The sequence below is a fragment of the Pantherophis guttatus genome, chromosome 9, assembly GCF_059756535.1.
Source record: "Pantherophis guttatus breed Tessera chromosome 9, ASM5975653v1, whole genome shotgun sequence".
NCBI lineage: Eukaryota > Metazoa > Chordata > Lepidosauria > Squamata > Colubridae > Pantherophis > Pantherophis guttatus.
The window spans coordinates 24,325,764-24,338,921 of NC_142071.1; the positions used below are offsets into that span (position 1 = coordinate 24,325,764).

The 13,158-nt window shown below is 42.3% G+C and overlaps 1 protein-coding gene across 3 annotated transcripts in view; it reads right to left on the reverse strand.

Moving 5' to 3' along the window:
* The window catches only part of LOC117668223 (opioid-binding protein/cell adhesion molecule homolog), a 991,290-nt gene that overhangs the window by 30,735 nt on the left and 947,397 nt on the right, over positions 1 to 13,158 (reverse strand). For all 3 annotated transcript variants that reach the window (XM_034421990.3, XM_060693563.2, XM_034421989.3), the window contains one exon: positions 487 to 621. In XM_034421990.3, the coding sequence (XP_034277881.1) occupies positions 487 to 621 (135 nt within the window). The remainder of the gene's footprint in view (positions 1 to 486; positions 622 to 13,158) is intronic.

The window sequence follows — 13,158 nt, forward strand, 5'->3', positions numbered from 1 at the left end:
AAAAAGTTGACCACGCCCACTCAGTCACATTACCCCCCCAAGCCACACCCACAGAACCGTTAGTAACAAATTTTACATTTCACCACTGGCTGCAGACTACTTCTGCTGATTGCCGGCTGCTTGCAATTTGGCAGTTCGAATCTCACCAGGCTCACGGTTGACTCAGCCTTCCGTCCTTCTGAGGTCGGTAAAATGAGGACCCAGATTGTTGGGGGCAACAGGCTGACTCTGAAAACTGCTTAGAGAGGGCGGTAAAGCATTGTGAAGTGGTATATAAGTCTAAGTGCTATTGCTATTGCTATAATTGGAGTAGCATTTCTTACCCCAGTGTTTTTCAACCTTGGTAGCTTGAAGGTGTGTGGACTTGGAAGTCCTCACATCTTCACGCGTCCATAACATAAAGATACACATGCATCACACTAGAAAATGCCTTTTAGAAAATCCATGGCTCTGTGAAAAAATGACTACGCGCCGAGATTCACTTACAGTTAACGGTCACCTTTACCCTCCGAATATCGGGTGCTGCCACATCATTGACCGCGGTGCATTCATATTCGCCAGATTGTTCTCTCGTGATGCCCGTGATTTCCAAGTACTCATCATCGCTTATAAATCCTTGACCTAGAACAGAGAAGGAAAAGAAATACAGAGAAGATTTTTTTTAAAAAAAGACTATAAAAAAGATGTTGAGACTTTGGAAAAAAAATTCAGAGAAGAGCAACTAAAATGACCAAAGGCCTGGAGATTAAACTATATGAAGAACGTGGGTTGCTCCCGGTTCGCCCCAGTTGGGCGAACTGGTAGCGGCAGTGGCGGGAAGCTCTGCCCAACCACCCAGATGTCATCAAAAACACTCTGCACATGCGCGGAAGTGCTGCTCGTGCAACTACCGATAGCGAACCAGTAGCGCCTGGATTTGAAATCTACTACTGGGCTGCAGGTTTTAGGTCTGGCTAGTCTAGAGAAAAGAAGAATTAGTTTAGTTTAGTTTAATTTATTTATACTTATATGCCGCCCTTCTCCCGAAGGACTTGGGGCGGCTCACAAAGATAAAACAATAAAACAGTAAAATTATGACCAAAATACGCAATTAAAATCCCCAAAGGATTAAAGTTAAAAGCTCCCATCAGATCAGCTAATTTGTTGGAAAAGCCATGTCTTCAGGTCACCGCGGAAAGAGCGAAGGTCGGGGGCCATCCGGACCCCAGTGGGTAAACCATTCCAGAGGGTCGGTGTGCCCACAGAGAACACCCTCATCTGGGGCGTCATCAGCCGGCATTGTCTGGCCGATGGCACCCGGAGGAGGGCAGTCCTATGTGAGCGCACTGGGCGGTTGGAGGCAGGCAGAAGGTGATCCTGTAAGTACCCATGCCACGAAGGGCTTTATAGGTAAGTATCAGCACCTTGAAGCGGATCCGAAGGACCACCGGTAACCAGTGCAGCTCGCGCAGGAGAGGTGTAACACGGGAGTAACGGGAAGCCCCCGTAACAACCCGCGTGGCCGCATTCTGGACCAGTTGGAGCCTCCGGGTGCACCACAAGGGCATGTAGAGGGCATTGCAGTAATCCAAACGAGAGATGACGAGAGCATAGGTCACGGAAGGCATCCCTGTCTAGGAAAGGGCGCAACTGGCACACCAGGCGAACCTGTGCAAAAGCCCCCCTTGTCACGGCTGTCAGATGGTTGACCAAGGACAGCCGCGAATCCAGGAGAACACCTAGATTGCGAGCCTTTTCAGAGGGAGTGAGTAACTCCCCCCCCACCCAGAATTAGGGGTGACAGGATAGCAGTGTTCCAGTATTTGAGGGGCTGCCACAAAGAAGAGGGGGGGTCAAATTATTCTCCAAAGTACTAGAGGGCAGGACAAGAAGCAATGGTTGGAAACTAATGAAAGAGAGAAGCAACCTGGAATTAAAGAGAAACTTCCTAACAGTGAGGACAATTAACCAGTGGAACAGCTTGCCACCAGAAAGTGTGGATGCTCCATCACTGGAGATTTTTAAGAAGAGGCTGGACAGTCACTTGTCTGAGATGGTATAGGTTCTCCTGCTTGAGCAGGGGATTGGACTAGAAGACCTCCAAGGTCCCTTCCCGCTCTATTCTATTCTAATATTCTAAAAACTATTGCTTCGAGTCCAGATCTCTTCCATTTTTGCAGTCAGAATGGTGTGTTTTAAAACACTCCAGCCTCAACTCTTTTTTTTTTTGCTTTTGCACATTAGTCTATAACTAGCCATTTCTACAACGACAAATCTATCTAATTGACAAAACCAAAGTCAAAGTTTCATTTCATCACAAGCAGAAAATCCCGACGTGATATCCAAATGAAAAATGTGCTTAAATATATTCTCCTCTTTGAATAAAATGATCGATTTAACCGTTTCTGCTTTATCTTCCTTGCTGTGGAAATAGTACGTATTTCCATTTGCAGCTAACAATATTTGTGAACTATCACCATTTATATTAAGATTCATTGTATTCTTCCAAATTCTTTGATTACTCTTTTTGTACTGTGATAAAGAGAGTCCAATGTTAACACCTTTTTTTTTTAAAAAAAATTCCTTGTACCTTACATTTTCTTTTCCCCTCACTTTTTCCTTCCCCTAATTTCCCATTTCTACTTTTCTTTCTTTTTTATATATAGCTAAAACAACAATAAAAAAAAAAACCTCAACAGAATGGTGTGTTTTTAGGTAGGGCCAACTGTCAATCATTTTTGGGTGGACTAAATAGCATTTCACCCAAGTGGTTCATGGGTATGATAAATTATTTAGCAGATTCTCTGGAATCGGGAAATTTTTGCTTATTTTTTCCTCCATCTTCTTGGCAATTGTCCCATTATTTTACATTCTCTGCTGCTAGGATGGTCATGATGCGGAAGGGAAAGTATGCAAACTTTGAACGTATTTGCAAAAAGAGGTCATAAAATATTTTCGCTTTTATGGAAAATTTTTTTTTAAAAAAAATGCAGATATTTTCCAGGGAGGTATCTTTTGAGAAAGCTTGGTTCAAGTTTAGCAAGTGCAGGATATTTAAGATTTTTTTGGAAGATTTAACACATAATATTGGGAATGGATTTAGGGCTTCCAACCAAATTTTTTCTTGTTGTTTTTGGTTAGTCAAATATCCTATGTGTTTACTTTTCAGTTTTCTTTTAAAGAAATATGCATGTATGCTTGTTTAATGTGTGACGATACTGAAGAATTCAACAAAACCAACTCCTTGTTAGAAAGAAAAGATTCAAATATTTTATTTTATTTTCTTGCTACAACACCACTTCTTCTTCTGCTGATCCAGTTCTACAGGGGAATTATTGAGTCTGTCATCTGCACCTCTATCTTCTGCAACCCAACAAGAGTGACACAGACTCCAGAGGATAGTTAGAACTGCAGAAAAAACAATGGCTACCAACCTGCCTTCCATTGAGGACCTGTATACTGCACGAGTCAAAAAGTGGGCTGTGAAAATATCTACAGACCCCTCGCATCCTGGACATAAACTGTTTCAACTGCTACCCTCAAAACGACGCTATAGAGCACTGCACACCAGAACAACTAGACACAAGGACAGATTTTTCCTGAACGCCATCACTCGGCTAAACAAATAATTCCCTCAACACTGTCCAACTATTTACTAAATCTGCACTACTATTAATCTTCTCATTGTTCCTATAATAACCCATCTCCTCCCACTTATGACTGCATGACTGTGACTTTGTTGTTTATATCCTTGTGATTTATATTGATATTGTTCCCTAGTATGATTTGATTGCTTATTGTACTGCATGACTGTCACTGGGTGTTGTACCTTATTTATTTATTATTTTATTTTTATTTATTTTTATATGCCACCCTTCTCCGGAGACTCAGGGCGGCTTACAATGCGTTAAGCAATAGCCTTCATACTTTTGTATATGTTATACAAAGTCAGCTTATTGCCCCCACAAACTGGGTCCTCATTTTACCTACCTTAGAAAGGATGGAAGGCTGAGTCAACCTTGAGCCTGGTGAGAATTGAACTTGCAGTAATTGCAGGCAGCTGGATGTTAAATGCTGCCTTAGTAGGAGGCATTAGCCTCCTACACCACTCAGGCTCCTTATGATTCTTGACGAATGTATCTTGTCTTTTTATGTACACTGAGAGCATATGCACCAAAGACAAATTCCTTGTGTGTCCAATCACACAGAATTCTGTTCTGTTCTGTTCTGTTCTGTTCTGTTCTGTTCTGTTCTGTTCTGTTCTATTCTATTCTATTCTATTCTATTCTATTCTATTCTATTCTATTCTATTCTATTCTATTCTATTCTATTCTTGTGCCATATCCGTCATCGGACATTGGCAATCATGTTGGCGATCCTATTTTTATCAACAGCAACACAACACTGGAATTAAAATGTCTTTTTTTAAAAAAAAAATAAACATCTTAATTTTCGTTGCAGCCAAAGGAAACTGTCCTTGCTGATGAACAGCTGAATTACGTAAACGACAGCAAGCTGCATTGTGATTATTCGACTGGTTGTGATGGTTAAAACTCACAACTCAAGGTGTTATTTCCGAAAATGAAACAGGTTGCCTTATCCTGAATGACAGTCGATGGAAATGATGCACCTACCAGACACTCAATGATTTTTTTTGTTTGTTTTCTTGTATTGCAAGGAATCAACAAAGCTAGTGTTACATATGCCTGATAGCTAAACACCTAGGAAGCTAAAATATTCAGATTCACAAGCTTAATAAGCTGAACCTGCAAATCTATGTTCTCTGATTTAGCTCTAGGGCAACAGAATAGATTAAATTGCTCCTGTAAGATTGGAGACAATCTTGGGCAAAATACTATGTCACGGACATCTTTTTCCTGTCCCATAGAAACCCTCTGAGGTTGTAGTTGTTGGACGCATCATCTAAGTGAGTGTACTTTTGCTGGTGTGAAATGTACTTACCGTATTTTTCGGAGTATAAGACGCACCTTTCCCTCCCTAAAAGGGGGTGAAAATTTAGGTGCGTCTTATACACTGAATGTTGCTCCATCCACCCACTGGCCCCAACCCTTTGGCCTGTGCCTCGCAGCAGTTTACCTCCTTGCAAGCAAACAGCAAGAAAAAAACAGCTGCTTTCAGCTTCAGCACAGCCTAATTAGCACAAGTTGATTGGATCGGCCTCCCGACTCTCAGCTGTTTTGCTCTCAGCTGTTTTTTGCCCGGCTCTGCTGCTTGCTCCAAAGAGGTAAATTGCTGGAGCAGATTTTTTTTTCCCTTGTGCTAATCAAGCTCTGCTGAAAACAAAAATAAAAGTAAAGCAGGCTGTTTGCTGTTTGCTGCAATGAGGCAAAATTGCTCAGAGGCAGAGGCAGATTTCTTTTTCTTCTTCTTCCTCACCAAAAAAGGTAGGTGCGTCTTATACTCCAAAAAATACGGTACCTTTCCTACCGGTTCACTGATGTGCACACTCCGCATTTGCAAAGCCTCCTGCACGTGCACAGATGGTCAAAACCGGGACGTGAGAATGTCCCGGTTTGGGGAGGGTGGAGCCTCCCACCGCTGGCACTACCGGTTCTCCAAACTACCCGCCACTGGCACTACTGGCTCAGTAGCATTTCACCCCTAACTTTTGCAATAGATAAGCATTACCTGGAAATAAACCCTCCCAAGAGCTAAACAGTTGATATCAAAAGTTTCTAGCATTTGCTTTCTTTTCTTGGCTGTCCTTTGAACAACTCCTTGCTCAACTACCTGACCTGAAATCTCCACGGGTTCTCCCGCTGTACCAACACTGGTTAACCAGTCAATTTGCAGCTCTCAGCTCCCAGGAAAATGCAGGAACACACACAGGTGTTAAAACCTTGCCCATTCTTCTCCAAAAAGGCTGCCGTAAGAAAAAGGGGAGTAGTACCCCCTGCTGCTCCAAACAGAACACGGCAATTGGAGAGGCAGTTTTTTACAACGATGCTCGACATCATTTCCTGCTGGTTCAGATCCGTCATCCCACAGAGCTTTTGCCAGTAACAAAAGGATGCCGGACTGTAGCTAACACAAGTATTGCTCAGGTGCTATCAGTCTGAGGTTTCTTTCATTCCCCCTGGTTTGGGAAAAAAAGCAACACTTCTCTGATAAGATAAAGGTAAAGATTCCCTTCGCACATATGTGCTAGTCGTTCCTGACTCTAGGGGGCGGTGCTCATCTCCGTTTCAAAGCCGAAGAGCCAGCGCTGTCCGAAGACGTCTCTGTGGTCATGTGGCCGGCATGACAAAATGTCAAAGGCGCACGGAACGCTGTTACCTTCCCACCAAAGGTGGTCTCTATTTTTCTACTTGCATTTTTTATGTGCTTTCGAACTGCTAAGTTGGCAGAAGCTGGGACAAGTAACGGGAGCTCACCCCATTACGCGGCACTAGGGATTCGAACCGCTGAACTGCTGACCTTTCAACTGATAAACTCAGCATCTTCTCTTGATATCTGAGCTTATATAGAACTACAGATAGTTCTAGGTACAGATTAGGCGAAACCTGGCTCAAAAACAGTAACTTGTGAGAGGGACCTTGGAGTCCTACTGGACGGTCATTTAAACATAAGCCAGCAGTGTGTGCCGGCAGCCAAAAACGCTAATACAATCCTGGGTTGTATAAATAAGAGGCATAGAATCCGAATCACGTTAAGTATTAGTACAGCTTTATAAAGCCTTTAGTATGGCCACATCTGGAATATTGCATCCAGTTTTGGTCACTACATTACAAAAAAAGATTTTTGGAAAAAGTGCAGAGAAGAGCAAGTAAGATGATGAAAGGCCTGGAGACTAAAACGTATGACGAACGGTTGCAGGATTTGGGCTTGGCTAGTCTACAGAAAAGAAGAATTAGGGGTGACGTGATAGCGATATTCCAGTATTTGAGAGGCTGCCACAAAGAAGAGGGAGTCAAATTTATTTTCCAAAGGACCAGAAAGCAGGACAAGAAACAATGGTTGGAAACCGATCAAAGAGAGAAGCAGTGTAGAATTAAGGAGAAATTTTCTAACAGTGAGGACAATTAACCAGTGGAACGACTTGCCTTCAGAAATTGTGGTTGTTTCATCACTGCAAGTTTTTAAAAAGAGCCACTTGTCTGAAATGGTATAGGGTCGTGATGGCAAACCTATGGCACATGCGCCACAGGTGGCACGCCGAGCCATATTTGTGGGCACGTGAGCGTTGCCCTAGCTGAGCTCCAGCACGCGTGCGGGTGCTGGCCAGCTGATTTTTGGGCCTTCTAGGCCCACCGGAAGTTAGCAAATGGGCTGTTTTCGGCCTCCAGGAGGGTGGGGAAGGCTGTTTTCGCCCTTCCCAGGCTCCTAGAAAGTTTTTGGAGACTGGGGAGGGCGAAAAATGGGCCCACCATGCCATCACATGCCAAAAGTGGGGGGAGCATGGGGGGGTCGCGCACGCATGCGTGGGTCAAGGCGCATAGAATTATGGGTGTTGGCACACGCGCGCGCAACCACCCCACATTCCCCCTGCTTTTGGCACGCAATGGCACAAAGTTAGCCATCACTGGTATAGGGTCTCCTGGTTGAGCAGGGGGCTGGACTAGAAGACCTCCAAGGTCCCTTCCAGCTCTATTCTGATTCTGAAAGTTTAATATAGAGATCAAGGTAGAGTAGACTGTTCCTGTCCCAGCCTTTTTGCAACGTTTATTTCTTGTAGATCCCAACTTGGATGAAACTAAAATGATTTGTATGAGCTGAAGCTGTTCTGCCCCAGCTACGGACCACAAAGAACGCAGCACACACAAAGTCCGAACAAACCTTAGTGTCAGCGTCCCAGCACTGACATATATAAGGAGAGGAGAAGCTTGAACTTTTGCCTACTTAATTCCTTTGAAGTTTCTGTCTCCTCGGAGATGGGAGAAGGGAGACATTCCTGTGATCTGACAGAGAAGGGATGAGGAAAGTGGCTTGGAAGATAGCTAATGAGACCAGAGAATTGGGGATCGGAAAGGGAGGGCTTGGGGGGCCAAAGGTCAGTGCTGACCACGAAAGAGCTAGGGACAGATCGCTATGCTCAATAAAGAGAAAATTTCCTCAAAGATCGGCAGTTTGGAAATTCATTTATTTTGAGATAGCATTGAAACCCGACACTTAGTTTACTAATTAAGGACTACTAATGAGCTTTCTTAGTAGTTGTTCAAATACAAGTACGGTTTAAATCAGTCTTTTCTGAAGTTTTTCCAATGGTGGTTTTTTGCCGATATTGTTGTTGTTTTGACATCTCTAGGACAGAATCCTCCCTGAACAGAATCCAGAAATGGAGTTTGTGCAAATAATTCTTGGAAACAATTTTGTTTTTTAGCATGAAATGGAATAAATATGCACTGGGAAAAAAAAAAGTAAAAGTGGGAGAATTTGTGAGCCTGGTGGTAGATCTCATCACGTAGAAGCGGTAACCAGCTCACCCAGGCAAAAGAACAGTCTCCCCGGTTTTTGTCCTGTGAGCCTCATAAATATTCCTCCTCGTTTTGGAAATGTTAAATATTTCTAGGCAGTGAGAAAGTGATGGCACGAAGTGCAGGAGACTTTTCCTGCCTTGGAGAAAATAAGCAGCGGGACGGAGATGATAAAGCACCGATGACTCAGAGCAGGAGGAGGTGGGAAAGAAGCAGTTTGAGCCCTGAAACTGTGAAGATGGGCAAAATAACAAGAGGTGGAAACACACGAAGAGGATGAATGCTGGGCCAGCTTTGCAAAGGAACCTTCTCTGTAATGATCCAATAATCCTGAGATCATCATGGGTCGGTCCTATCCTCCAGCTGATCTCTATAACAGATAATTGGAAGTGTAAAGAAATAGATTTGATGAGCCGATGACAGAAATAAGTAAATTACAGAGATGGTTTTATTTTTAACACGGAAGGAGCCGCGGGGGAAAAAAAAATAAGATAAGCTCTGCTTGCTCCACTTGTGAGATAAGTATCTAGAGGGGATACAAATGGCGACTTTCAGAAGGAGGGGGTGTGATGGATAGCAGGCCATCAATCATTGGATGCTGGAATCGGGGCAGCCTATGTATCAGTTGCCATGGCAGGCCATGACAGTATCAGCTGATTGAAGAGGACATGTGCCGTTGCCAACTGTATTCTTCCAGTAGAGATGTCTATGGAGATTCTCAGTCATACAGGTCATGGCTGTCTCAAAGGTGCTTTTTCAAAAGGTAACTGGACTTTTCCCAAAGGTGCTTTTTCAGGAGGCAACTGGACTTTCTTGTTTTTACTTTTGAAGATGTTTCGCTTTTCACCCAAGAAGCTTCTTCAGTTCTGACTGGATGGTGGGGAATGGAAGGATTTATACTCCTTGCAGACAGCTGGTCGTTTGCATCCTTTTAGAGAGTCGTTGAAGCCCTTGGAGATTTATCTGTGTCCTCAGGGTCACCTGAGTAATGCTCCTGGTTCCTGTAGTCTGCAATTTTTCTTCCGGAAATCCATTCCTACTCCCACACCATTCAAAGGGCGTTCATCCCAAATTGGATAGCTAAAGGTCTGTAGAGATTCTCCATCATCCAGGTCATGGTTGTCCCAAAGGTGCTTTTTCAAGAGGCAATTGGACTTCCTTGGTTTTTTTTTTCTTTTGAAGATGTTTCACTTCTCATCCGAGAAGCTTCTTTCAGTTCTGACAGGATAGTGGGGAATGGAAGGATTTATATTCCCTGCAGACAGCATGACCTGGATGATTGAGAATCTCTACAGGCTTGTAAACTGGACTTTGCTTTTCCTTGAGGAAGATGTTACTCTTGTCATCCAAGAAGCTTCTTCAGTTCTGACTGAACATCAGAACATTTGAGACTTCCAGTGGAGATCTGACTTGGACCCGCCTTCTGCTTGTGTCTTCAAGTAAAGTACTCCTTCAGAAAAACATATATCAGAGCTTCTCAAAGAAATGCAGAATCTCTTGTGATCTTCCTTCAAAATTTAAAGGTAACTTCTGCTCAAGGATAAACCTGAGAAATTCACTTTGAGGATTTCAGCTTTGCAAAAAAAATAAGCATTTGCAGAACTATTAAAAGAAACCTCTAGTTTTGCTTAGCAGACCCTCCCACTGGTGACCATCAAAAGCCCACTTACATCTCACTTGAATAAGTTAACATCCTGTGTTCAGCATTATATATTCTTATAAGAACTCTTCAAAAGTTATATAGTTTTATATATAAAACTGAAGTTTGCAGATGATACAACAGTGATGTCAAGTTTCCGAAAGATGCCCTAATTAATTCATGAGCCATGATCCAAACTTCAAAGGAAATATAGTGATTTATTAGGAGCAACATTCCAGCAATACTTGGATGCAGTCAGGATTGATCCACGTAGATTTACGTTCCCCTATGACCCTGTCTCTCCCCTCCCCCCTGGCCATGTCATAAATCACATTCTCCAATTAACCACTTAATGGTTAATGGCTGTGAAACCTAACACCCTCCTCCTGATTGCGGTGAGAAAGAATGTATGGAAATCACTTCAGTTCTCCCTCCCTCCTGCTCATGGCAACTTGAAAGCTTTGCAAGTTGACAAGTGATTGGTCTCATTCATGACAACGATGAATCTGCATACAGACAGGAGGCTGAACAACTAACCTTGGGGTGCAACCAGAACAATCTTGAACTAAATACACTCAAAACCGTAGAAATGGTGGTAGATTTTAGGAGAAACCCTCCTCAACTCTTACAATACTAGACAACACAGTATCAACAGTAGAGACCTTCAAGTTTCTAGGTTCTATCATAATATCTCAAGACTTAAAATGGACAGCTAACATCAAAAATGTCATCAAAAAAGCACAACAAAGAATGTTCTTTCTGCGTCAACTCAGGAAGCTCAAACTGCCCAAAGAGCTGCTGATCCAGTTCTAGAGAGGAATTATTGAGTCTGTCATCTGCACCTCCATGACTGTCTGGTTTGGCTCTGCAACCCAACAAGACAGACACAGACTTCCGAGGATAATTAGAACTGCAGAAAAAACTATTGTTACCAATCTGCCTTCCATTGAGGACCTGTATACTGCAGGAGTCAAAAAGAGGGCTGTGAAAATATCTACAGACCCCTCGCATCCTGGACATAAATTGTTTCAACTCCTACCCTCAAAACGACGCTATAGGGCACTGCACACCAGAACAACTAGACACAAGGACAGGTTTTCCCCGAACACCATCACTCTGCTTAACAACTAATTCCCACAACCCTGTCAAATAATTTACTAAGACTGTATTACTATTCTTCTTCTCTTCCTTACTATCTATTTCTTTCCACTTATTACTGTAACAATGTCGCTTGTATCTTTCAATTTATATTGTTTTTATTTGTTTCCTAGTACGATTTGATAGCTTATTAGTAACCTTGACTCTACTAAGTGTTGTATCTTTTTTATTCTTGATGAAGGTATTTTATTCTCCTTATGTACACTGGAAGCATATACACCTAAGACAAATTCCTTGTGTGTCCAATCACACTTGGCCAATAAAGAATTCTATTCTATTCTATTCTATTCTATTCTTCATTCCAATGTCTATTCTATTCTATTCTATTCTATTCTATTCTATTCTATTCTATTCTATTCTATTCTATTCTATTCTATTCTATTCTATTCTATTCTTCATTCCAATGTCTATTCTATTTTATTCTATTCTATTCTATTCTATTCTATTCTATTCTATTCTATTCTATTCTATTCTACTCTACTCTACTCTACTCTACTCTACTCTACTCTACTCTACTCTACTCTACTCTACTCTACTCTACTCTACTCTACTCTATTATTTAATAGCCTGTTGCTTCATTGGCTGCATTAAAAATGGATTGGTTCAGAACCATCATCATTATTAGTGGCAACCAAATGCTAGTATGGCCCCAGGGATGTTGAGATTCCATGGATTGTCCCTCTGAGGTCAGAGATGAGGATAGCATGCAGCTGTGATGGTACAATCTCAGATGTCTTACCCGAAGCAAAACTTGCATCTCACACAGGATCTACTGAAATTAACTATCATTTAATAGAGGCCATCTGCTCCACTGTAAAGCAATTGAACAATAACAGACAGACACAAATAAACCTGGAGGCCCCTTGTACAGCAATCATCTGTACAGCAAAGCAATACATCTTCACCCTTATTGAGAGGTGTAGTCTAGGATAAAAAAGGTAAAAGTTCCCCTCGCACATATGTGCTAGTCGTTCCCGACTCTAGGGGACGGTGCTCATTTCCGTTTCAAAACCAAAGAGCCAGCGCTGCCCGAAGACGTCTCCATGGTCATGTGGCCAGCATGACTCAACACCAAAGGAGCACAGAACGCTGTTACCTTCCTACCAAAGGTGGTCCCTATTTTTTTCTACTTGCATTTTTTATGTGCTTTCGAACTGCTAGGTTGGCAGAAGCTGGGACAAGTCACGGGAGCTCACCCCGTTATGCGGCGCTAGGGATTCGAACCGCTGAACTGCCGACCTTTCGATCGACAAGCTCAGCATCTTAGCCACTGAGCCACCTAGGATATAGAGTGCCAAAATAATAACAAGTGTAATTAATTAATTAATTAATTTATTAATTTTATTTCTATACCGCCCTTCTCCCGAAGGACTCAGGGCGGTGTACAGCCTGATTAAAAGCACAATGACAGACAAAGTTTAAAAATAATTAAAATTATTAAATAATAGGCCTAATTAATAAACTTGTTGTACAATTAATAAACTTGTTGTACAAAGCAACAAGTAATAAACTTGTTGCTTTGTTTTGATGTGATGTCAGGCCCAATCTAAGAACAACATAGAACAGCCCAGCTAAAGTTCAGTTCTTTCTTTGCTCACACCAAATAGAAAGAATTGCTAGACTAAACCTTACCTTATTCTCACCTTAACAGACAGACCTTGGGAGGTTCCAGGGAATGGCTATTTTTATTTTTTTATTAATTTTTTATTGAGGGGGTCAAATTATTCTCCAAAGCAACAGAGGGCAGGACAAGAAACAATGGTTGGAAACTGACCAAAGAGAGAAGCAACCTGGAATTAAGGAGAAACTTCCTAACAGGGAGGACAATTAACCAGTGGAACTGCTTGCCACCAGAAGTTATGGGTGCTCCATCACTGGAGGTTTTTAAGAAGAGACTGGACAGTCACTTATCTGAGATAGTATAGGTTCTCCTGCTTGAGCAGGGGG